General features: G+C 32.6%; 2 protein-coding genes across 2 annotated transcripts; both read left to right on the plus strand.

Moving 5' to 3' along the window:
• Nucleotides 1-4,556: 4,556 nt before the first annotated feature.
• LOC143057445 (uncharacterized) lies at nt 4,557-10,313 on the plus strand. Its single transcript, XM_076230752.1, has 4 exons — nt 4,557-4,754; nt 6,141-6,253; nt 7,740-7,927; nt 9,666-10,313. Exons 2-4 carry the CDS (start codon nt 6,157-6,159, stop codon nt 10,311-10,313), a joined length of 933 nt encoding a protein of 310 aa, XP_076086867.1. The 5' UTR covers nt 4,557-4,754; nt 6,141-6,156.
• Nucleotides 10,314-10,922: 609 nt separating this feature from the next.
• Nucleotides 10,923-24,341, plus strand: LOC143056728 (uncharacterized). The gene is made up of 5 exons (XM_076229880.1): nt 10,923-11,025; nt 16,970-18,729; nt 18,957-19,184; nt 21,500-21,684; nt 23,522-24,341. The coding sequence occupies exons 1-5, from the start codon at nt 10,992-10,994 to the stop codon at nt 23,652-23,654; spliced, it is 2,340 nt and encodes a 779-aa protein (XP_076085995.1). The 5' UTR covers nt 10,923-10,991; the 3' UTR covers nt 23,655-24,341.
• Nucleotides 24,342-24,550: the final 209 nt, after the last annotated feature.

Consider the following 24,550-nt stretch of genomic DNA (forward strand, 5'->3'; position numbering starts at 1 on the left):
CGTAATGCCGATTAAAACATATTTTTTTATAGTTTTTCTTAGTTTTGCTTAAATCATCAAATTAATTTCATGTGGTAAACGACGAATACATCCTTAGTGTAAAGTCATAAAAACTAATAGATATTTTATTCGTGTTGGAATGAAAATTGTTGTCGAAATGTCAGTCCTTTATTTGACCACGTTTGGAAAGTCAATAGTTCATAAAAGAGGGGCGAAAGATACCAGAGGGACAGCCAAACTCATAAATCGATAATAAACTGACAACACCATGGCTAAAAATGAAAAGGACAAACAGACAAACAATGGTACACATAACGCTACATAGAAAACTAAACAATAATCAAAACGAATCCCACTAAAAACTAGGGGTGATCTCAGGTGCTACGGAAGGGTAAGCAGATCCTGCTCCACATGTGGCACCCGTCGTGTTGCTTATGAAATAACAAATCCGGTAAATGGTCTTATTCGGTAGGTCATATTTATGAAAGGGAAGGGGACTGTAGTTAAGACGTAAGGAACATATCCGATATCATTTGTGAAACGGTTATTCAATAACGGTCAACCAACTCGTGATGGAGTCCGTAAAATTTACGAAGAGATTATTTCAACTTCACCATTTGGAACTCTTGATTTAATTTAATTCCATGTGAGCAACAACCCTCTATCAAGAAAATCATGATAGGAAATGCAAGCACGGGAATATCGTATCAATTGGGAGATATATACACCGTATGCAGGTGCTGCTGGAATTTTGCTACTTAGAAATGGAAAGTTCACAATTGGAAAGCTGAAATCATATCTTTTGTCGTAAAGTTTTGTTTTCAATCGACCCTTATTGTCAGTTTCTAGATGTAAGTCAAGATAAGAGGCCGACTTAACTGTATCTGTTGTATCCTTTATCTCTAGTTCAATTGGACAAATGCATTCGACATAGTCACCAAATTTTGAACTATTTAGTGAAAGAACATCATCTTTATAGCGGAAAGTAGAGTTGAAGGATATTGCTAACTTCTTATCTTTCTTCCTAAGAAGTTCCTATATGAAGTCAGCCTCATACTAATAAAGAGACAAGTCGGCAAAAAGAAGGGCACAACTCGTTCCCATTGGAATGCCGATAGTCTGTTGAAAAACACGTCCTCCGAACGTCACAAATATGTTGTCAATCAAGAAATCAAGCATCTTGATAGTGTCAGTTTCAGAGAATTTTTTGTTTGAATCAGAGTGATCCTTTATAAAGTAAGATTTATCCCTTCCTGAGACAAGATACTTGTATCTTCGTTGGGCATTCTTGTTTATGAAACAAAGCAATACCAACTCTTTCAATTTGTCTTTTAGTTTGGAATTTTGCATATTTGTATAAAGTATAGAAAAGTCAAATGTGTTAATACATTACAAGATATAAGAGAGTTAGATTGTATATACTATAAAACATCTTTTGAATTCTTAAGTATCCACATCTGATTCACGCCACCTCTAGAATAGGCAGTTTCACAATAACTTTGAAGCCCGTCTTTTATTGCTGATAAAATAGATGTTAATAATTTAGAAAGAGGTTTCGTGGAGCACTTGGAAGACCCAGCTATATACCGTTGTTTGTAAGGACACTTATGCAGTTAAGGTATCCAATACAGTGACGGAAGATCAAGTTCATCATCTTTGGATGAAATTTCAAAGGAACATAGAACAGGCCTATGATTATCCAGGAATTCCTCTTTGGTAAGTGTCGTGGGGGTATATGTTGGGGTTCCAAGTGAATTTTCAATACCTAATTCGTGTTTTTTTTTCAATTTGTATTAGTGCTGGGACAGTAGTTTAGTAACTTTACACCAGGTACTTCAATTCTTTGATTTGAAATAATTACACTTATAATCTTTTTTCTTAATATTGACATTATTCTGAGATTTTAAAAAGTATATAAAAGTTTTGATCGCAAGATTCGTCTACAAAAGACATGATAATCATTGACACTCGAATAGGAAAAGTTAGCAGGCCAAATATAGTGTCAAATGGAAAAGCATAAACGGCTGTACAAATCGATAGGTACAGTTTGATAATTAATTCAATCTAACATTGTTGGGTTGATGTTTAGACGAGTTGTATATACATAATGTACACAGCCATGTATAACTATCACTGCTGGTAATCCGATGGATAAATCTGTTGTAGAGTTGTCACTGGCTCAGACGTACTTATAAATATAATTATCTTCTGTGACTGTATCTAACATTAATTTGTAGGATCCTTTAATATAAATAATTTAGCTGGTCTGTATGTATAACATTTGCATGCCTTGAAAACAAAACTTTACGACAAAAGAGATGATTTCATCTTTCCAATTATGAACTTCCTATTTCTAAGTAGCAACATTCCAGCAGCACCTGCATACAGGGTATATATCTCCCAATTGATACAATATTCCCGTGCTTGCATTTTCTATCATGATTTTCTTGATAGAGGGTTGTTGCTCACAAGGAAGCTATGAACCCAAGAGTTCCAAATGGTGAAGTTGAAATCATCCCTTCGTCAATTTTACGGACGCCATCACGAGTTGGTTGACAGTTATGCGTTTCACAAATGATATCGGATATGTCCCTCACGTCGTAACTACAATCCCCTTCCCTTTCATGAATGTGACCTACCGAATAATTTACCGGATTTGTTATCACATAAGCAACACGACGGGTGCCACATGTGGAGTAGGATCTGTTACCCATCCAGAGCACCTGAGATCACCCCAAGTTTTTTGGTGGGGTTTGTGTTGTTTAGTTTTCTATGTTGTGTCATGTGTGCTGTTGTTTGTTTGTCTTTTTCTTTTTTAGCCATGGCGTTGTCAGTTTGTTTTAGATTTATGAGTTTGACTGTCCCTTTGGTATATTTCGTCCCTCTTTTATATATCATGTACTGTAGTACGACGCTAGATTAAAACTGACGTGGAAAGGTAACACCCGGCCCCCGAAAGCTTCATTTTAATGAAGCCCAAGTGTTCGTTTGGTCTAGCCGGACGGCTACAGTGCAGGCGTCGAATTCCGGCGAGGGAAGAACAAATAAATTGCAAAAGCAAATTTATAGATCTAACATTGTTGGGTTGATGTTTAGACGAGTTATATATATATATATATGACCATCCAATAATATAACAGACTAACAATCAGTATGAATAAAAGAAAACTTAGTCATGTCTATAAATCGAGTGATTGAGATTTCTGAAATTTTAATGTTTTGGCAAAAGTAGTAAAATCCGTTATATTGCATGAACAACAGATGATGCAATTGAATATTTCTTAAAAAAATACTTTTGCTGAACAATTAATAAAGGCAAGCCTTTTTATGTGAGAGAGGTAATATTCAATCTCTTTTTATATTTTTAAACATCTCCAAAACACATCTTTTTCTCATGTTATGTTTGGGTTTTATCAGGTAAACTTGTGTATACTACAATAAGTTTATTATAGTTTTATTTTGGTATCTCGAATTACATCTGTGTGTTTTTAAAAGGTTTTAACACACACATCACGCAGGTAAGGCAGAATTTTTATCAAGTTAGTTTGTGTAAATTTAAAATCAGTTCATTATATGAAATTCTATCTTAGTAACTTTAATAAATAATTAACTAATTAAACTTTTGAAAAATGTTGATAATATGGAATTTAAAAAACAAGTTTTGCTTATTTTTTTTATATTTAATTGAATCACTGGATTTTTGCTACATCACAGTGAGCTCAATTCAAATCGCTTCCATTGGAAGACAGCTTTTGTAAATTACAACTGGTTCTTAGTGAGGCATTAGCTGTTAAATTCACGTTCACCGATTTTACTGAAATTATCATATATGATTTATAATATAGTAAAAGTATTGACAAATTTCAAAAACATTCTTCATTAACACAATTTAGAATGCATAGACAACATTATATGTATTTGCATGTTGTGTGTATTTAAGTCCCAATATCATCTAATTAATTGACCTACGAAGATTGATGATGGTCAAAAAACCTGAATCAAACATGAAAACAGATTCAAAGAAAACGAACACCTTCTAGATTTGTTTGATTTCATATTGTAGGCTAACAAATATGTAAATCATCGATTCTTTCTGTATTAGAAGGATTTTGTTTGTAGCTCGTATCACTAAACCAAATAGTTCAGCCTCCTTTCACTTTCAATGTTGACATTTTTTTTTTGATCGCTGAATACGCCTGAATAGGCAAAAGTCATCTCTAGCTAAAGGGATATTATTGATATCCCATGAATACTGGTTCAATAAGGTTAAGGTATTGACGTGCAAGTCCATAATACTGATGAGATGATTTTGAGCTTACTGTGACAAATGTGGGTCAAAATGACAGTTTATAATGAAAAAGATGAAAGTTTCCGCTTTAATTTATACTTGAAAACAGAAAGAATTCGATTAATAATTTTGTCTAAATTTTAGCTATAAGTCTTCAAGTCTTTTATACCTATTTTTTTAAAATGGTTTATATAGACATGATAGATATTTATTCCTTTGCTTAATGGTCTGACAATTATGCCTAGTGCAACATTTCAGTTTTTCAACTGTGTACAGGGTTCTAAGTGCGTGTAATCTTTTAAAATAATTTTGAGCGATTGAATTATTTTGGAAACGTTATATGTAAGATAACTATCAGCTGTTCATCTATAAATATAAGCCTATGTATTTGTATTTTTTTTTTCATTTCAGTTTTTAGTGTGTTTGTTTACCTAGCAACTAGTTATAGTCCAGAATTAACCACCAGGTGTTATATTAGTACTGTAGTGGTTGGAACCATATATATATATATATAAATACTATAATTCTATTTATATTTGAAAACTTACAAAAAAAGTCACTTACTTTTTATCGTACACTATTCATTTTTTAAACAATTTCTTAAAAGTGAAACTAAGACTGTTATGATTTTCTGAAAATCTTATCAAACAGTCTCGTGAAGTTTAATGTATCGTTTCCTGAATAAAAGTGTAAAAGAAATGTTGTTTTTATAATTCCGACATATGAATTTAGTAAATCTTAACATTAATGCAATTATATCAGAAGAAGTTAAACCATAACAAGCAAAAGTTTAGCCGCCATACGTGCGTTTTGTAAATATAAAACTCATCAGTGAGGCTCTAAATCAAAAAGTGAAAAAGGTAGGATAAAGTTCGAAGTTGAAGAACATTGATTGTTAAATAGTGTTCTGACAAAATACGTATTCTTAAAAGACAAAAACTGAAGTCATTAGTTAGGTTCATTGTTACGGTAAACAGGTATATGGGTTATGTCACATTTATTGTTTGTAAAACTTTGCATATACACCGATATTCACCTGTGGTTTTTTAAACAAACTATCTCGATACTAGTTCATTATTGATTCGCTTTGCTTGACAGTTTATTGTGTCTAATGGTTAAATAAATCTGCGAATCATCTAGACAGTACAAACAATACATTTCAGCAAGCATGACAGTGTGTTAAAATTTGTGAACTTGAAGGACATTTTTTAAACAGAAAAAAAGTTATGTAGATTTTCTTAATAATGAGCGAATGATCGAAAAAAGTAAAATCACAAAAATTCTAAACTCATGGCAAAATCCGATGATAAAACACATCAAAAACGAAAGGACAAGAACTGTCATATTCCTGACTTGGTACAGGCATTCTCAAATGTAATAATTGGTGCATTAAACCGGGTTTTATAGCGCTAAACCTCTCACTTTGTTGACAGTCTCATCAAATTCCGTTATATTTACGAATTGATTTCTTCAGAAAAAAGATGAATACTTTTTGTAATGTTAACCACAAATAAAACACTAATAGTTAACTATAGTTAATTTGCCCCATTTTTCTTTCCTTATAATACTTTAATACTAGTAACCTATAAAGGTCATTTACCAAAATGTGTTCGGCTTTAACCTCTTATTCAATTTCTATGAAACGAGTTTCTGGTTTTTATAACGTTGAGGTTATTATTGAACCAAAGCATGCATATATCCAAAATGGATGACCACTGAACAAGCGCAAACAAAATATTTGAATTGATAGAGCAATGGTATTTGTTTTTAATTTTCCATACATAATCATTTGTTAATCGCATTTTTTTTTCATGACAGTTGTTAAATGATTAATTAATTTGATCACTCATAGGGAAAAAAGTAATAAAATGTGGATATGCTCAAAATGTTTTATGGAAAACAGTGTGGAGAATGAAAGTTGTTCAAAGTGCGATACAGCACGACCACAGTCAAGAAGCGCAAAGGGTATGATATTGAAATGTTTAAGTTATAAAATACTTGATACCGAATTAGATTATACACCGGGTTTGTAATAAAATGAGCAACACGACGTGTGCTACCATGTAAACCAGGATCTCCTTTACCGTCTGGAGCACTTGTTATCCCCATATTTTGATGGGTTTCGTGTTGCTTAGTTTTTAGTTTTCTATGCTATGTCTTGTGTATTATGATTGGCTGTTTGTCTTTTTCTTTCTAGCTATGGCGTTGTCAGTTTATGTTCGATCAATGAGTTTGACTGTCCCTCGTATCTTTCGCCCCTCTTTTATTATGTTTTGGAAAGGTAAATAGATTAAGGTTTGATAGAAAAACTTTTGAGATTTGCAAAAACAATAGCCGACCGCCGAGGTTAGGTGAAGAAAGATACATTGCATATTGTAAGTTAAAAATCAAAAACAGCAGGTATGAGGTACAGGCAAATGAAATAGTTCTGTAAAAAATAACCAAACAAAAACATATATAGGTTAATACATGATTGGTGTTGCTTATTCTTTAGTTTTCTATGTAGGTTGTGTAAAAATGTGTACAACAGTATTCATACATAAAAATAAAGGTTTATGCATATTTGCGACTTCAGAACTAGTGTTAGAATCCGTGTATATAATGCTTTGATATATGTTATTATCTTTTCTGGCCCATTTAGCGCCGTCGTTGTCCATCGTCGTCCGTTTACTACCTTTATTTGTGTATTTTTTAATTTTTTTTTAGTATGTCTGGATGACCCAGACTGCCATTCAATATAAACGAAATGCCGAAAAATAGTACAGACTTAAAACATGTGAAATACAGAATTAAGGATGCAATGTAGTTTTGCCTCAAATCTTGAATACAGATATTCATAGAGAAAATCTTACAGATAAAGGATGTTTTGAAAGATGACATCTACCTACTGTCTATCAAACTGCCAGATCAGTTATAATTCTTAAACGATTAATTTTACCCTCTGTTTTCCTTAAACAATAATCTTGAATACATGTGATTGATAGATAGAAACTTAAATCAGCGATACAAGATCTGTAAACATGGTAAATATGTTAGCATAGATAACATTGGGAGTTATCTTTGTATAGGAGTTGGTATTATTAAATGAAAAAGATTTTGCTCTTTGTCAATGTTTGTGTTGGCAGAAACCAGAGAATTTATAGCCTCTACAGTCTTTGTTGTTGAAGAAGGGGTAACTTATAATTGTAAGAATAAGATAAATCCATGAAATTGCATAAAAGGTTTATGACAGGTAAATGGGATTGACGTTGTATGGAATTATCATACAATATAGTCTGAGAAGATTGGTCTTTTACTGGACAAACATTATTATATTAATCATGATAATGAATGAAATTTGTTTCACTGTGTTAATATCATATGAGTTTCCAAGTTCAGCAGCAGGTAATAGATAAAATGTCTGATCATTCTTTATGGAAATATAGATTATTTATCATAATCTCTACTGCAGCGAAAGTATCTCCTAAAGAATCAGATACAAGAAAACTAAATGCCCGGAAAGAATGTACGTTGAATGAACCAATCGGAGTGATAAAAAAGATTTCGGATTCTAAGAGAACTAACGTCAAAAACGAAAATGGTTACTTAGATGGTATGAAACAAAGACAAAATCAAAGTCCAGTAATGTCTAGAAATCAGGTACAAGTTAGTTAGTGCCCTTGTTTTAGTAAGATATTTTTGATTCACAGTTTTTAAATTTAATGTATCAAACAATCTTTTCAAACAGTGTAGACGAGACCGATCTCAAGTATTTAATCTCTTCATCGGCAGTAATGATGTGTAATATATTATTTATCACTGATAGAAATTCTTTTGATGTCAGTATTTATTCCACTTCATCTTGTTCATGAAAACCTATCTAGACGTGTATAATTTTTTTTGTCAAATCCTATCCTTTGTCAAACATAATAGGTTTTAGTCATTTCAATTGCACATTATATTCAACAAGTAAACATTTCATTCCACATAGTTTTCCTGTAAAAGTTGTTAAAAAGTATAGGGAGATGACGTATGATTGCCAATAAGATAATTTTCCATAAAGATTAACAAACAAATACAGGTGTAAACAGTTACAGATCACCATACAGCATTTAACAATGAGCCAACTCCACCACATAAGGATCACACTGTAAAAACTATCTGGAAAGGGATTGACTCTATATATCAGTACAAAGCACAACAATAAATATAAAATAAAAATACGTTAAGCATGTTAAGTACAAATATCCCATTACTAGCAGTTACTGAGTACTAGTTTAAAGCTAAATGTAAACTTATGAATAAACCAGATTCAAATTGCAATCAGTACACCTCCAACGGATTAAGTGTGAAGAGGACATACGTAGCTGTTAAAATCTTCAACAGAAAAAATCAAATATGCGTGTTGTCCTTGATTAGCAAATATGATACAGTCTACCACAATTTTACTTTTATTTCAGATTTGACTATTGCTTTTACAAATCCATTCAATTCAAACAGTTTATTAAGTTGTGAATTTATCTTCAGAAATTACTTTCCTAGTCATAGTAGTATTACGTTTTTCTACATATGTTGCCTCACCATGTACGCTCAGGACCTGGAAAACTCTAAATCGCTGCATTGATACGAATAACTGTGAAAGAAGATACAAGATGAAATGCTATAACAAATCCTGAAAAAAATTGATACTATGACAGACAAAATTACATAGATTTATCAAAGGTACATGGATTATGATTTAATACGCCAAACGCGCGTTTCGTCTACATAAGACTCATCAGTGACGCTTATATCAAAATATTTATAAAGCCAAACCAGTAAAAAGTTGAAGAGCATTGAGGATACAAAATTGTAAAAAAATGTGCCAAATACGGCTTAGGTTATCTATGCCTGGAATAAGAAAATCCCTAGTTTTTCGAAAAATTCAAAGTTTTGTAAACAGGAAATTTATAAAAATGACCACAATTTTGATATTCATGTCAACACCGAAGTGTTGACTACTGTGCTGGTGATACCCTCGGGGACGAATCATCCACCAGCAGTGGCATCGACCCAGTGGTGTAAATCGTATACACCATATATGGTATTGTCATGGTTTTAATACAGAAACGTGCAGCTAAGACATTGCAGTTTTCCGATTAATTTTGTATATAGGCTTCATTTTTTTTTACATAAATAAGGCCGTTAGTGCTCTCGTTTGAATTGTTTTACATTGTCTTATCGGGGCCTTTTATATCTGACTATGCGGTATGGGCTTTGCTCATTGTTGAAGGCCGTACTGTGACCTATAGTTGTTAATGTCTGTCTCATTTTGGTCTTTTGAGGATAGTTGTCTCATTGGCAATCATACCATATCTTCTTTTTTATATTACATGGTTAATTTGTCTCTTTTGAGTAGAACGAATGTTCTCCAGAGAGACCACTTGATAAACATCTAAAAGGAAAAGGATGCCAGTCTATTACTAATCAGCATCACGAAAGACCAACAGAAATGTACAAAAATGTAGGATATAACCAACAATCAAACCAGTATCAAGAATTAAATCCACCCCAAAACAAATATTCAGGAACACCTCAAGGAATGTATGCTAATCAAGGGTATAACCAACAACTACACCAAGGATTTAACCAGAACCAAAACCAATATCCAGGTAGACCTCATGAAATGTATGCCAATCAAGGGTATAACCAACAACCTCACCAATATCAAGGATTTAACCAACCACTGAACCAGTATCAAAAAAGACCACAAGGAATGTGTGCCAATCGTAGGTATAACCAACAACCAAACCATCATCAAGAATATAACCAACAACCAAACCAGCATCAAGGATTTGACCAACAACCAAATCAGCATCAAGGATATAACCCACAACGAAACCAGCATCAAGGTAACAACCAACCCCAAAACCAGTTTCATGAATACAACCAACCACATCAACCACAACTATATAGTCAGGGGTTAGAAGGAATGATGTCACCACCATTATTACCGGCACAAAATATAAACCCGCCTCAACAGAATTTCACTGGTAAGTTAAATTAATTAAGGACGATTAATATGTTATCGCGTTTTTATTAATGACTCTTAAAGAATCAGTGAAAAATTACCTGATGGTGAAAATAATAAAAATAATATGAAAGGAAAAATAATAACGAAAAGAAGTGACTATAGAGTATATATCAATAAGACAACAACGAAATAAAACAAAAACGTCTAAAGTTTTTAGTTTTAAAAACATGTTTGATAATTTTGTTTGCCAATCAACATAAAGATATAAGAAGATGTGGTATATAAATACCAATGAGACAACTATCAATCCAAGTTTCAATTTGTAAAAGTAAACCATTATAGGTCAAATTTTGTCTTCAACACGGAGCCTTGGTTCAAACTAATCAGCAAGCTAAGAAGGCCCCAAAATGACTAGTATGCAAGAATGCCCGACATGTTCCGTACAAATCAAAATAACATTCTAGTAACGACTCTTCCATATTAAATTAAGTTTATCACTTACAATTACTTAATTGGATAACAAAAGTATCACAAAAAATAAAACAAATTAACCAGTATACAGTTCTGTTTATAACTTTCCATCAATAAATAACTTTCATGTTCATAAACATTAATTCTTAATAAGGCTTTTTTTATACAGTTGTCGTGCTACCGATTCATGTTCCCTCTGGATCACCTTCAGGTCAAGGACTTGCACCTAATCCTCTAGTGATGCAACCATACACCCCGACAATTTCGCCTCAAGGTAAATACATCTATATTTTCAAAACCCATTTCCATTTCATTTATTCGAATATATTTTTATTCTTCAAAACACTGGTTTGGAATAACACAATATTGCTCTGACGGGGATAATTATCTCAGTCAGACCTAAAATGATGTTATTTATTAGAGAAATCTTGGACTGAAATAAACATGCAGCTAGACGTTAACTATGGAACGCCGGAACTGTCTTATAGTGTAAATATTTAATGTGTTCTGTCGCTTTGTCTTTACGTCCTATCGTTTCTTCTTTATGTTATGTGCAAATGTCTGTATTTCATGACACGGCATCTCTGTGTTATGTCAAATTAGTTATTTGTTTGGTCAAACAGTAGTATGATTTGTCATTGCTAAAGTTTGTTGTGTACAATATGCATTACATCATGCTTTTACTGCTATATATTCTGTGAATACTTCGAAACTTTATGATCGACAACCTTTACATTCTCTCATATTTTATATATGTTCTGTCTATTCTTCTTTTACGTAAGTCAGTTAAAAATTGCGTTCTGTCTCAACTGTGATTGTTGTGCCGAATGTTCTAAAGGTTTGGTTTTGATACACCTTTGTTCTCTGTAAACCTCATGATATTATAGTCTTTTGGCGTTATGTTGTGTTAATACATATGTATCTCCAATGAAAAACACAATACATCATGGTATAGTTCCTATGCGTTTTGCCGAACAATTCATACTCTCTGTGAGCATTCATTACGTCATGTGCAACTTTTATATTATGTGCAAACAAGTTATATACGTTTTGTGCAAACTTCGTTTACCTTATGTGCAAACATCGTTCCCCCTATGTGTAAACATCGTTTACCCTATGTGCAAACATCGTTTACCCTGTGTGATAACATAGTTTACCTTATGTGCAAACACCTATTGCGTTATGTGCAAACACCTATTAAGTTATGTATAACAACTACATCATTATGTGCAAACACTATTACGTTATGTGCAAATACCGCTTACAGTATGAGCAAACACCATGTAAGTTATGTGCAAATGCCTATTACATTATGTCCAAACATCTATAACGTTAGGTGCAAACACCTATTACGTTATGTCCAAACACCAATTACGTTATGTGCAAAAACCTATTACGTTCTGGTAAACGTTTTTTGACACAGATTAGAACAAAACGCATCAGTGATATACACTTTGAAAATTAAGAAAATTATAAGTTTTAGCTTTCTAAAAAACTCTAAACTACTTCGCTGTATTCTTGTTCAAGGTAATATCCATTGGATGCTGAATGTGAACTGAAGGTAATATATGTGCATCGGGTGGTTGATTTAGTATTGGAAATGTAGTATTTTTATATTTATATTGATTGATATAAAAATGTTATATAAATATTTAGTTTTTTTGTTCTACTTAAAGAGTGGGCGTTATACGTCCATTCTTTTTATATTTTGTTCACTTTACTTGTTGAAAATATTTACAAATATATAAACACAATTATCGAGGTGTGTCTCTCTGGAGGTGAGCTTTGATTGACAAAAGTCATAGAATACATTTAAGGCATTTTTGAAAACATTGTACAGGGACATTTTTTAGCAAACACATCGTGCATATTGCAGATTAGCAATGAAAATAAAGACGTATTAATGATTGATATTTCAATTTTCAATTTCAGTGTTTAATATATGCATAATAAAACGACCATGAATTAATAACATTTGATCTGAAATGTAATACACATAATTAATTTTCCGGCATTTGATGGCTTAATATCCTCAAAAGAAAACAGTCTGTAATTATTTATCTCTTTAAGCCAATAGTTGTTGCTGAATATCAGCAACATCATGACGCAAACAAACAGAATATATATGTGGCAAGTTATTATTTCAAAAGGGCGTGTATATCGACTGAAACTAAAAGCTTTGCCCTGTTATTCGAAGCAAAATAAAGCTACATGTAAAAAACAAAATGCAACGGATTTTAGATTTCTTTACGGAAAATAAGTTGATATAAAAAAAGACGTGGTTTTATTGCCAATGAGACAACTCTCCACAAGAGACCAAAAATGACACAGAAATTAACAACTTTAGGTCACATTACGACCTTCAACAATGAACAAAGCCCATACCGCATAGTCAACAATGAAAGGCCCCGAAAAGATAATGTAAAACAATGCAAACGAGAGCACTAACGGCCTTATTTATGTAATGTTCTCTTTCAACTGCACCAAGCGGGTCATTTCATAGATCGCCATATCTTGCATACATAATCATAAAATATGGTTTTTGAAAGCGCCAAATTACATTTATGAATTATAGACTTTTGACAAGGTCAAAACATTATATATGCATCTATTCAGATTATATTGACCGAGGACAAAGATATTTTCCCGCCACCTCTTATCTTGTATTTGTTTTTTGAATTAGCAGGGAGTTTGGCAAAACTGAGTCCAGATCCCCATCTTAATCAAACTCAAGCCAACAAACGCAACTCCATCGTTTTAAAAAACCTGGTTCCGCCACTGGTCATTGAATGAGAAATCTTAACCATTGTCTCTGATTTTTACAATTATTGAAACGCGGACTCGAAGAAAACCCCAAAATAAACTATTACCCAGAAAGAAATATCCATATAACCGATTGATCAACATGGAAACGGGTAGCAGGAAAATTTATTTGTACATGTACATACAAAGCAAAAAAAAATGTTGTTTTCCTGTTATTTGTATACAATAACTAGCTAATTGCAGGATAAAAGCGAATTCCTTAACTGTAACCATTTTTTTAAAAACTGGTGAAAAATTAAATGGGGTAGAAAAATAAATAGATTAGATGACTATGCGGTATGTGCTTTTTGTTGATGTATTTTTATTTATTTCTTTGTCATTTGGTCTCTCGTGGACAATTGTCTCATTGGCATTCATACCACATCTTTTTTATATAGTCAGTTTTTTTTCTGAAATTCGAAGGGAAAGTTATGTTATGATGACCATTTTAGCAACGAAATTATTTATTTCTTCTTATAGACAACAAAATAAACGATATGCATATCATTTATAAAAAAAAGTAATAGAAGTAAACAATTACAATTTACTAGAATTTTTTAGTATCGTTCTTAATGACACGGTTCGGAAAGTTACCCGACCAAATACGGATAAATGAAAGTCATTATCTGGAGTTTAAGGTTGCGGGATTTAATTTTGAGTATGGCCAGTGAAGGTGAAACAAGGCTGATAACCCTTTCATTCAGGAAAAAAAATATGTGTATGCGTCATTTTTGTGGATTTGCAGCTTTTTGTTACACCCTTCTACCTGTCTGATCCAAAATAGGATCAAATTTTTACAACATCCCTGTTAGTTTTAAAAAAATTGTCAGATAAGAGGGACGGGTCACCTGACCACCCCTTTTCAGGACACCCACCCGTCTCAACACGCCTTGTCAGGGACGGAGGAAATAATAAGTCTTAGGAAGGTTATTCAGAATAATATTCACAACTGTTAAAGGAAATGAACGAAAATAAAATCTTAAACATTTTGTAGGATTCCTTAGCTGCTACATGAATCATGGGAGACGTCATTACATTTGTAGCATTAATCTAGTACACGTTTCACGCTAGATGAAAACCCTACTGGGAGGGTAATAACAAATCATCCTGGTCTCTTGTGAAGAGTTGTCACATTGGCATTCGTACCACATCTTCCTTTTTATATCGTATTGTTCCTTTCAGTTGCACCTTTTGAAAACTAAATTCGTATCTGTATATTTGTTACAATTTTCAACAAGTCAAGTAAACAAATTTTCAAAGCATGGATGCATAACGCACACTCTTAAAGTAGAGCAAAATAATTTCCCACAAAACTAGATACATTGTATGTATATAGCATTTTTACACCAATCAATATAATTAATATAAAAATGCGCAGTTTGCTAGAAAGGTCAAACTTTTAATTTTCCTCATTTTCAAAATGCATATCATTGATGCGTTTTGTTTTAATCTGTGTCAAAAAAGCGTTTACCAGAACGTAAAAGGTGTTTGCACATAACGTAATAGGTGTTTGAAAATAACGTAATAGGTGTTTGCAGATAACGTAATAGATGTTTGTACATAATGTAATAGGTATTTGTACATAACTTACATGGTGTTTGCACATAATGTAAGCGGTATTTGCACATAACGTAATAGTGTTTGCACATAACGTTATATTGTTTGCACATAATGATGTAGTTTTTATACATAACTTAATAGGTATTTGCACATAACGTAATAGGTGTTTGCACATAAGGTAAACGATATTTGAATACAGGGTGAACGATGTTAGCACATAAGGTAAACGAGGTTTGCACAAAACGTATTAGTTGTTTGCACATAATGTAAAAGGCATTTGCACATGACGTAATGAATGCTCACAGAGAGTATCAATTGTTCGGCAAAACGCATATGAAGTATACCATGATGTATTGTGTTTTTTTACTGTAGATACATATGTATAAACACAACATAACGCCAAAAGACTATGATATCATGAGATTTACATAGAACAAAGGTGTATCAAAACAAAACCTTTAGAATATTTGACAAATCAATAACACTTGAGACAGGACGCAATTATTAACTGACTTACGTAAAAGAAGAATAGACACAGCATAGATAAAATATGAGAGAATGTAAAGGTGGTTGATCATAAAATTTCGAAGTATTCACAGAATATGTCGTAGTAACAGCATAATGTAATGCATATTTTACACAACGAAGTTTAGCAATGACATATCATACAATTGTTTGACCAAACAAATTACTCATTTAACATAAACAGATGCCGTGTCAGGAAATAGAGGCATCTGCACATAACATAAAGAAGGAATGACAGGACGTAAAGGCAAATCGACAAAACACGTGAAATATTTACACTATAAGACAGTTCCGGCGTTCCATAGTTAACGCAGCGTGCAGGGTTATACTTGCATTTTTACAAGATACCTATTCGTGTAGTTCTTGGCTTAACTCCGCAATATTCTGTATGTGCCTGTCCCTAGTAATGAGCCATTTTTCAATGGTTGTCATGTGTTGCTATTTATTTCAAATAATTTTTTTCGTTCAATATTTTGTACACAAATTAAGCCGTTAGTGTTTTCATTTCAACAAGTTTACATTGTCATTTCACGCCGTTTTATATCAGACTATGCATTATAGGATTTACTTATTGATGAAGGTTGAATACGGTTTCTAGTGTTAAATAGCAGATTTCACATAGGACACTTTCATAGATAGATATAAGAAGATGTGGTGTGAGTTACCATTATAGGTCAATGTACAGCCTTCAACACGGATCCTTTGCTCACACCGAACAACAAGCTATAAAGGGCCCCAAAATTACTAGTGTAAAACCATTCACACGGGAAAACCAACGGTCTAATCTACATAAAAATCGAGAAACGAGAAGCACGTATAAATTACATAAACAAACGACAACTATTGTACTTCAGATTCCTGACTTTGGACAGGTGTAAACATTTGCCGCTGGATTAAACATTTTAATGCTACGAAACCTTCTCCCTTTTTCTGAAACAATAGCATAACATCATAGAAAAACACACGATAAAATATCAATAGGAAGGCTTAACACAATGAAAAACGTAAATTAACACACTATGAACGAATAAATTAGATCTGCGATACCTGAATGCAAATGCATAGTTAATAAAATATAAGGGACAAACAAGCAAATAAACAAGTCCAAACAAAGCCATGGCAAGACACCACGACGAAATATTCACTTTAGAGAAGAAAAAAAAGGTTTTTATAATATATACGATAAATAAATAATTACTATGTTATTATGTTTCGAAAATTTGAACTCTCAACACTAAAAAAAAAAAGCTGAACACAGGCATGCACATATGTCTCCATTAGATCAATTAATTAAAATGTACATAACTCAACAAATTTATATATTTTGGCAGGAAATGTGAATATGATTGATTATCAAGTTAGTCCACAGAGAGACAAACAAAGTTCAGACAGAGAAAAACAGCTTATAAAGAAAAAAGGCAAACAAGACAAAAATAAAGCAGAAGAGAATAAAAAACAGGATCCTCCTAGGTCAGAACAGACGAAACTATCTGAATTATTAATGTCTGAAGAAGAAAAACAAATTAAACACCAAGAAGATAGAAGAAGAGTCAGAGGTCCAAAAATAGGGAGAGGTGGACATGGCTCTAATGAAAATAAACATGAACAGTTGGACGATAATGATGCTCTTGAAAATCAAAAAAGGAGGGGTAATGGTAGCGATAGGAGTCTTGGAAGAGGTGATAAACGTCAATTGGAGAGAACAAATGAACAAGAAGATGGGGAAATACCTGGTGTTGATGATATTGATGTTTTTAAATTCTTGATCAAATCTTTTGGTGGAGGATGTACTTTCAAAGACTTTTTAATACGTTGTGATCTTTTTCCAAAGGGCTCTAATTTATTTTCGTGGTTTAAAAAGCATAGTAGAAGATTTCATGTTTTCTGGGACGAAAATGATATTGTTTATATTCAACCATTTTATCAAGAGGCCAAAATCTGCACCCAATGGAATAATAGACAAAATCCTGGTCAATGTCGGAATATTCCGTGTGATTTTTTCCATATCTGTCGTCGCTTTATTAGAGGCAATTGTAAAGAAAGCAGTTGTCTGCTGTCACATAGTTTAGGAAATCCACACAATCAGACTATACGGGATAAACTTGGCTTCAGTGATTATAGTGATGTTGATATCAGAGTTATCCTTAATTGTAATTCTCTTTCAGTTTGTGCAGACTATGTTTACAACAATGGTTGTAAGGTAGAAAATGGAGAAAAAAGATGCCCACACTTACATTTATGTGAGTACAAAGTATTTGGAAATTGCGAAGGCCACTGCAAGTTCATGAAAACTCACTCTATTACTCAGTATCACAACAAATGGGTTCTTACGTCATGGAATATGAGTAGATGGCCAGAGGGACGAGTATTGAGATCTATATATGTACCACCCATACAAAGAAAAGAAAATCACGATAAGTCCGATGATTCTGCCCTCAGTCAAGATAAAGACGATGCATGCGATGCCAGTAGTCGTTATGACAGTGATACCAGTGACAATAAAGAAAGTCTTTCAAGTACTCCATCACGTGGGCCGTTCAGAAATTCCAATAATCTGATCACTTCTGTTGAACATCTTAGTATGCAAGATGATAAGGAAAGGAGAACGATAAAACCTGGCCGCAGAGAAAGATTCAAATCATCAGAACATATCATTTGTGGAATTGTAGGAAAAGACGACAAATGTCTTCCTAAAATATCTGCGCCACAACAAAAGTATGATGATAATGATGATGACATTAAAGAACGGATAATGATGGAAAAGTACAAACAGAAGAAGCTAGAAATCAGTTCTGGTAAAGTTGGTAAGCCAAAGCCTCCACCAAAACCTTCAAAACTGCGTCCATCTAATCAAGATTATCAGGAAAGAAACCCAGCTTTGTTAAAGGATGAAACAGAAATTTCTGAAATCTGCATTTTCGTGTCTAAGGATAAATGTCCGTCTGCATCCTGTAAGAATCTGCATCTGCCTAGTGGCATTCCTTACTTGTGGCAAATAAAAATGCGTGACAAATGGGTTTCACTAACATTGGCAGAGAACGAGAAAATAGAAAAAGGTTACTGTAATCTACTAGATGATGAATCAACTGAAGTAAGTTATACTGATTTCAGTTATTAATTTGATTCTATTTGAAGAAAGTACGTAAATGTCATAAGACAATTTATGACGGACTGATTGTCTGTAAAAAAAGTCGTTCATATAAATGGTTGGTTGTATATACTGTTAATGAATACAGTTTTTCAAAGGAGACAAAACGTTTAAAATGTAATGACATATACTATAATACATATTTCACAGATATTTCAAATTAATTTTAGGTAAAGTACAATGGTAGTAATAAATTCAGTTATCATATTTGGTTCTCAGAAATGCAGGCCATAATTAATGATGTTGATGGTCAACCTGCCGTTGGTACCCAGAGGTGTAATGTCAGACGTCTGAGTACCCCATCCTTCACTGAGAATGAAATGTTGGTTGATAGTTATCTTACACAATGGAGATGGTATTGGCAAGATGGCAGTAAAAAATGGAACATGTACAACAAGGTAAAAACGGTTCACATTTTTATATGTTTTAAACCCATTTGTATCTTTTTAACCTGAAAAAAAAACCTGTGCTTTTCATCCGTAATCAGTCAAATTGTAATATCTGTTGAATTCCATATAGTCATGGCAATGTTAATAATAACAATCCAAATTTGACACATATATTACATATTCAGATGGTAGGGATACATTATAATTAATATTTGGAGCACTAAATAAGTCCCATATACTTTAAAATTTAATTATTATCTTTTTCGTCTGCATAAAGCTTGATAGGGTGTTCAACTTATATTTTTGTCACACTTCAAGTCTGTGTTTACTGCAGACGTGATGTAAATAAAGGCAACAGTAGTATACCGCTGTTGTAAATTCATAAATCGATTGGGGGAAAAAAATCCGGGTTACAAAATAAAACTGCGGGAAACACATCAAATATAAGAGAACTACGACACAGCAGAATCACAACGCTAAAAGATAACACACACAGAAACGAATTATAATATAACAATGGCCATTTGCTGACTTGGTACTTTGGAAAAAGTAGCTTGGTCGTCTGAGTGCAAGAAACCGTAGAAGCGATTCTTAACAGGGTTAAACAAAGACTTGACAACACGTCAAATTTGGGTTTTTTTTGTAAAATTTCTGCTCAGCATAACGAACCAGTACAAATCACATGAAAAAGAGGCAACCGATACTAACGAACATTCAAATTAATAAGTCAAAAATATACTGACAACACTATGGTTAAACAAGGAAAATACTAAAAGACAAACAACAGTTCACAAAATACAACATAGACAACTAAAGAATGAGCTTCACGAACTTCATCAAAAACTAGGAATGATCTCATGTGCTTTAGAATGGTTAGCAGATAAAAATGTTTGACCTAATTTATTTATGTAATGTTACCACTAGATTGTTTAAACACCAATTTGCCATCATTGCCATCACATTAATACAAAAAAAATTATATAAAAAAAATGCGACAGCACAAGGGGTTACTGTCAAGGGTATCGAAATGTTTTTGCCTTTTGATTTCTGATGTTTTGAATGCAATCCCTAATAACGTGTGTTGATGTATTTCGTATAAAAATAAGAAATATCAAGTTATACCTTATTCATTATTCGTTACATATTCCTTATTCCTTATTCGTTACCTATTCGTTACTTATTCCTTATTCGTTACCTATTCGTTACTTATTCCTTATTCGTTACCTATTCGTTACTTATTCCTTATTCGTTACCTATTCGTTACTTATTCCTTATTCTTTTTCGTTACTTGTTCCTTATTCCTTATTTGTTACCTAATCGTTACTTATTCCTTATTTCTTATTCGATACCTATAACGTACTCGTTACTTATTCGATTTTAGTATTCTCCCTCTTGTGTTGCTTTACTTTCTGTTAATAGTTCTTGTTTTGTAGAGGTGAAATACACTTTTGGCGCTAATTGCAGCCATCGACAGATACCCTGTTACTTATTATTTGTTCCTTATTCACATGTAACACGTGTGTAATACGTTGCATCTGTTAAAAAATACTTTTCAATTTTTGTCTTATCTCTGGTGGTAACTATGGGTTCTTAAAGGTGAAATAAACATAGATGCGAGTTTGAACCCATTTCAGCGCTTAACTGATACCCTGTTATAAATAAGTTACGTATTCGCTTTAAATACGTGTGTTATACGTTGCCCATTTAAAAAAAAAATCTTTTCAATTGTTATAATGTCTTTGCTTTATGTGCTTAGAAGTGAAATGCCCCTATTGACACGTATGTACCCGTTTCAGCGCTCGACTGAAACCCTGTTACTTATTCATTCCTTATTCGCTTGTTATACGTTTGTTATACGTTGCATCTTTTAAAACAAATATTTTGCATTTGTTTCTTTTTCTCTGGTGTTAATTATGGGTTCTATGGGGATAAATAACCCTATAAGTGGGTATGTACCCGCTTCAGCGCTCGGCTGATACCCTCTTTCTTATTCGTTCCTTATTAACTTGCAATACGCGTGTAATACGTTGCACCTTTAAAAAAATGCTTTTTATTTTTTGTCTTATCTCTGGTGGTAGCTAAGGGTTCTTAAGGTGAAATAACCATATAAGCGCGTATGTTACCGTTTCAGCGCTCAATAAATACCATGTTACTTATGCATCCCTTATTCGCTTGTAATACTGTGTTATACGTTACATTTTAACAGAAAAAAAATTCAACTTGTTAAGTGTCTCTGGTGTTAGCTTTGGGTTCATGATGTGAAATAACATTTTTGACATTTACCTTTTTTAATCACTTTTCATATAAAGTTGTTATTTTCATAGGATGACCTTGAGAGGACGTATCAGACTAAACAGAACACTTATTTGTATACCATGGAGAACAACCGTAGTATGTACAGGATAGATTTCCAGAAGATGATCCAGGTTAACGTCAAAACAGATAGAGAACAAAGTATTACCAGACGTCCACTGTTTGTGTCGAAAGATGATGTTTATGAGAAAAAATTGTAAGTTGAGAGTTGAACTATTTTAACTACGCTTTTGGCGTACAGCTATCAAACTCAATTCTATATAAATCAAAACTTGTTTAATAGATTCTTATTTCAGAGCATACAGTGTATGATTTTTAGTATTTACTTGTATTATCAAAACAAGTTGTCAGTGTCAACAGAGTAAATATGAGACAGGTTTTAATGAATATGTATTGCAAATATTTAATATAAGATTAAAAGGATGCAATATCTAAGATAACTTTGTCGTGCCTTTGAAATAAGTCTTAAAGATGAGACATATACAGTATATCGTGGGATTCTCCTCAAAATTCAGGTTAAGTATGTAGTAAACTTCTTTAAAAAGCATCCATGAATTCGGAATTTAATGATAGTGATTATACGTTTTCATCATGATCATAAGACATTATCCACGGGAAACGTTTGACAATATTTATTTCAATTTATCCATTGTTTACTTTGAACTACAGTTACACTTTCAGATAAAAATTACTTTGAATAGCTATAATAAAGAAGCTCACTCATATCAAGAAAAAAACAAATGTGATTATTAACTATAACTAGCACACGTATTAATGTAATTAAAGAATGACTGTAATATTTGTTCTGTCTATGAAGAAAATAGCGGGTTATACAACAGTGTGCAACACATTTTTTGTGTTATTTCGAATAGACAGAAAAATATAACAGTTATTTCTTATCATTTAATTATAAGTTCCATTTTAAACCGGAGTAAAAAATGAAAAAAACGTTGATGACGTCACGGTCACATGAGTAAGTTATGTCTATGGGTTGATAAAGAAAACGACGTCAGCCAATCAGAAGACGTGTTGCATTCAAAATTAAATTATTTCTTAGTGCTAGTAATAATGTTTGATGGGATATTAAGGAGGTAGACATAGGTTAAGGAAAATAACTCTTAAAATCATCAGTACGTTTGTGTCAACCATTTTTTAAAGAATATATTCTAAGCTTCTAGGTTACATAGATTATTTTCAATCTGTTTCAGGTAAATGCTTAAAATACATTGATGAACTTGACTTTTACAAACGCTTAACCGATTTAAAAAGTTATCTCCCTGAACCAAGGTCTACCCCGCCCCTTAAACATGTCTTGACCACTATGAAAAAGCTACAATTGTTTTAAAAACGAATATCATTCAAACGCTGAAACTTACTTTTCAAGATTGATTATTCAATATCTACTTTGTTGAGTTCTTTAATGTTATGGTCTACATAGGTTACTTACCAAGATATATTTTGTTGTTACGTGTTTTATTCATTTCAAATAGTACACAAACGGTGACCAGCATCTCCCAATTAATGCTCTCTTTTTGAATTTCTGCATTCTTGGTATGCATATCAAATTAAAATCGTGCAAGTCTTTCAGTACTTGCTTTTTTTTTCACCACACCTTCGGAAATGGAATAAAATTTACATTTTGATTAACTAAACTATTCAAACACGAAAAAACTTTAAAACTCGAATTAATAATTATATTTCTTGTTACAAAACTTATTATTGTATATTTTAGTAAGACATCGCCAACTGTTGTTTATAATAGAACCATGACATGAATTAGCAAATGACAGTTTGTGAATTATATGATAGCATAAAAAATCCAAGTACTTTCAAGAAACCCAAAGTATCAATTTTCAGTAGGTTAAAGTGTTATTCGACCTAATCAACATACTAAGTAGCTAGTTTAGGTAGTTCATAGTTATATACATATAAAGATTTTGAAAGCAATTCAACGCTTGTTAATGTAACATATATGAAGTTATTGGTTTTATTTTGTTAATTTCCTACTGCTTCTCCATTTTTTGTTTTAATAGTGAAAAAAACTACGTTCCACCTAAAAGAGTGTCCAATTATCGAAATGCTATAGGTGACTCGGACCATTACAAACAACTTGTCGACGATGATGACGATGTATACAAAGGAAGCGATTTTATTGAAATGGGTTAGAATTTGGTTCCACCGAAGGCTGATAGTAGTGATGGACACTAGGATGAAGACAAGTCTGATTTAAGTTACCTGGATCAGAATTTGGTTCCACTGAAGGCTGATAGTAGTGATGGACACTAGGATGAAGACGACTCGGATAAACTTTCTATTTGTTGATGCTATATTAATTATGAAGTGTTCTTGCGTTCTGTGCTGTTATAGAACAACTTTTTGTTAAAAGAACATGCATATTTTGTTAAAAGAAGCTTTTAACTCTTTTTAACCACTCAAATAATTGTTCTTTCTTTCGTTTTGCTCATGTAGCTGTTCACCTGTTGTGGTGCATGTTTATACATCATTTGCTTTCAAATATTCGGCTTTTTTTTATCGTAAAACACAAATGAAATGTCTGGCATCGCTATTTCTTTATCTTGTTGCATCTTTTCATCAACATTTTATTTTATTTCTTTAGTTTTTGAAATTTTCGCTTTTATCACATGATGATTTCACTCAATATGATAAGTGGTCAATACAAACTTATTTGCAATATGTGTGTCATGTAATTTAAATATAGACAGTAACAACAGTAGCAAAGAGTCGTATAATTATTCAGTTGTTTTCTTTGTTAATGGTGTTATGTGAATATTATATAATACATGTTGATTTTTTTACTTTATCATAAGTTACACAATAAACAGGTTGTACATACAAGTATATCGCAATTGTTCAGTAGGATACAAGTTCTCATATGTATTATCAAAGGTACCAGGATTAATAATAAGTACGCTAGACGCGCGTTTCGTCTACATAAGGCTAATCAGTGACGCTCAGATTAAAATAGCTATAAAGCCAAACTAGTACAAAGTTGAAGAGCATTGAGGACCCAAAACTCCAAAAAGTTGTGCCAAATACGTCTA

This window comes from Mytilus galloprovincialis, chromosome 13, assembly GCF_965363235.1.
Source record: "Mytilus galloprovincialis chromosome 13, xbMytGall1.hap1.1, whole genome shotgun sequence".
In the NCBI taxonomy this organism is placed as follows: domain Eukaryota; kingdom Metazoa; phylum Mollusca; class Bivalvia; order Mytilida; family Mytilidae; genus Mytilus; species Mytilus galloprovincialis.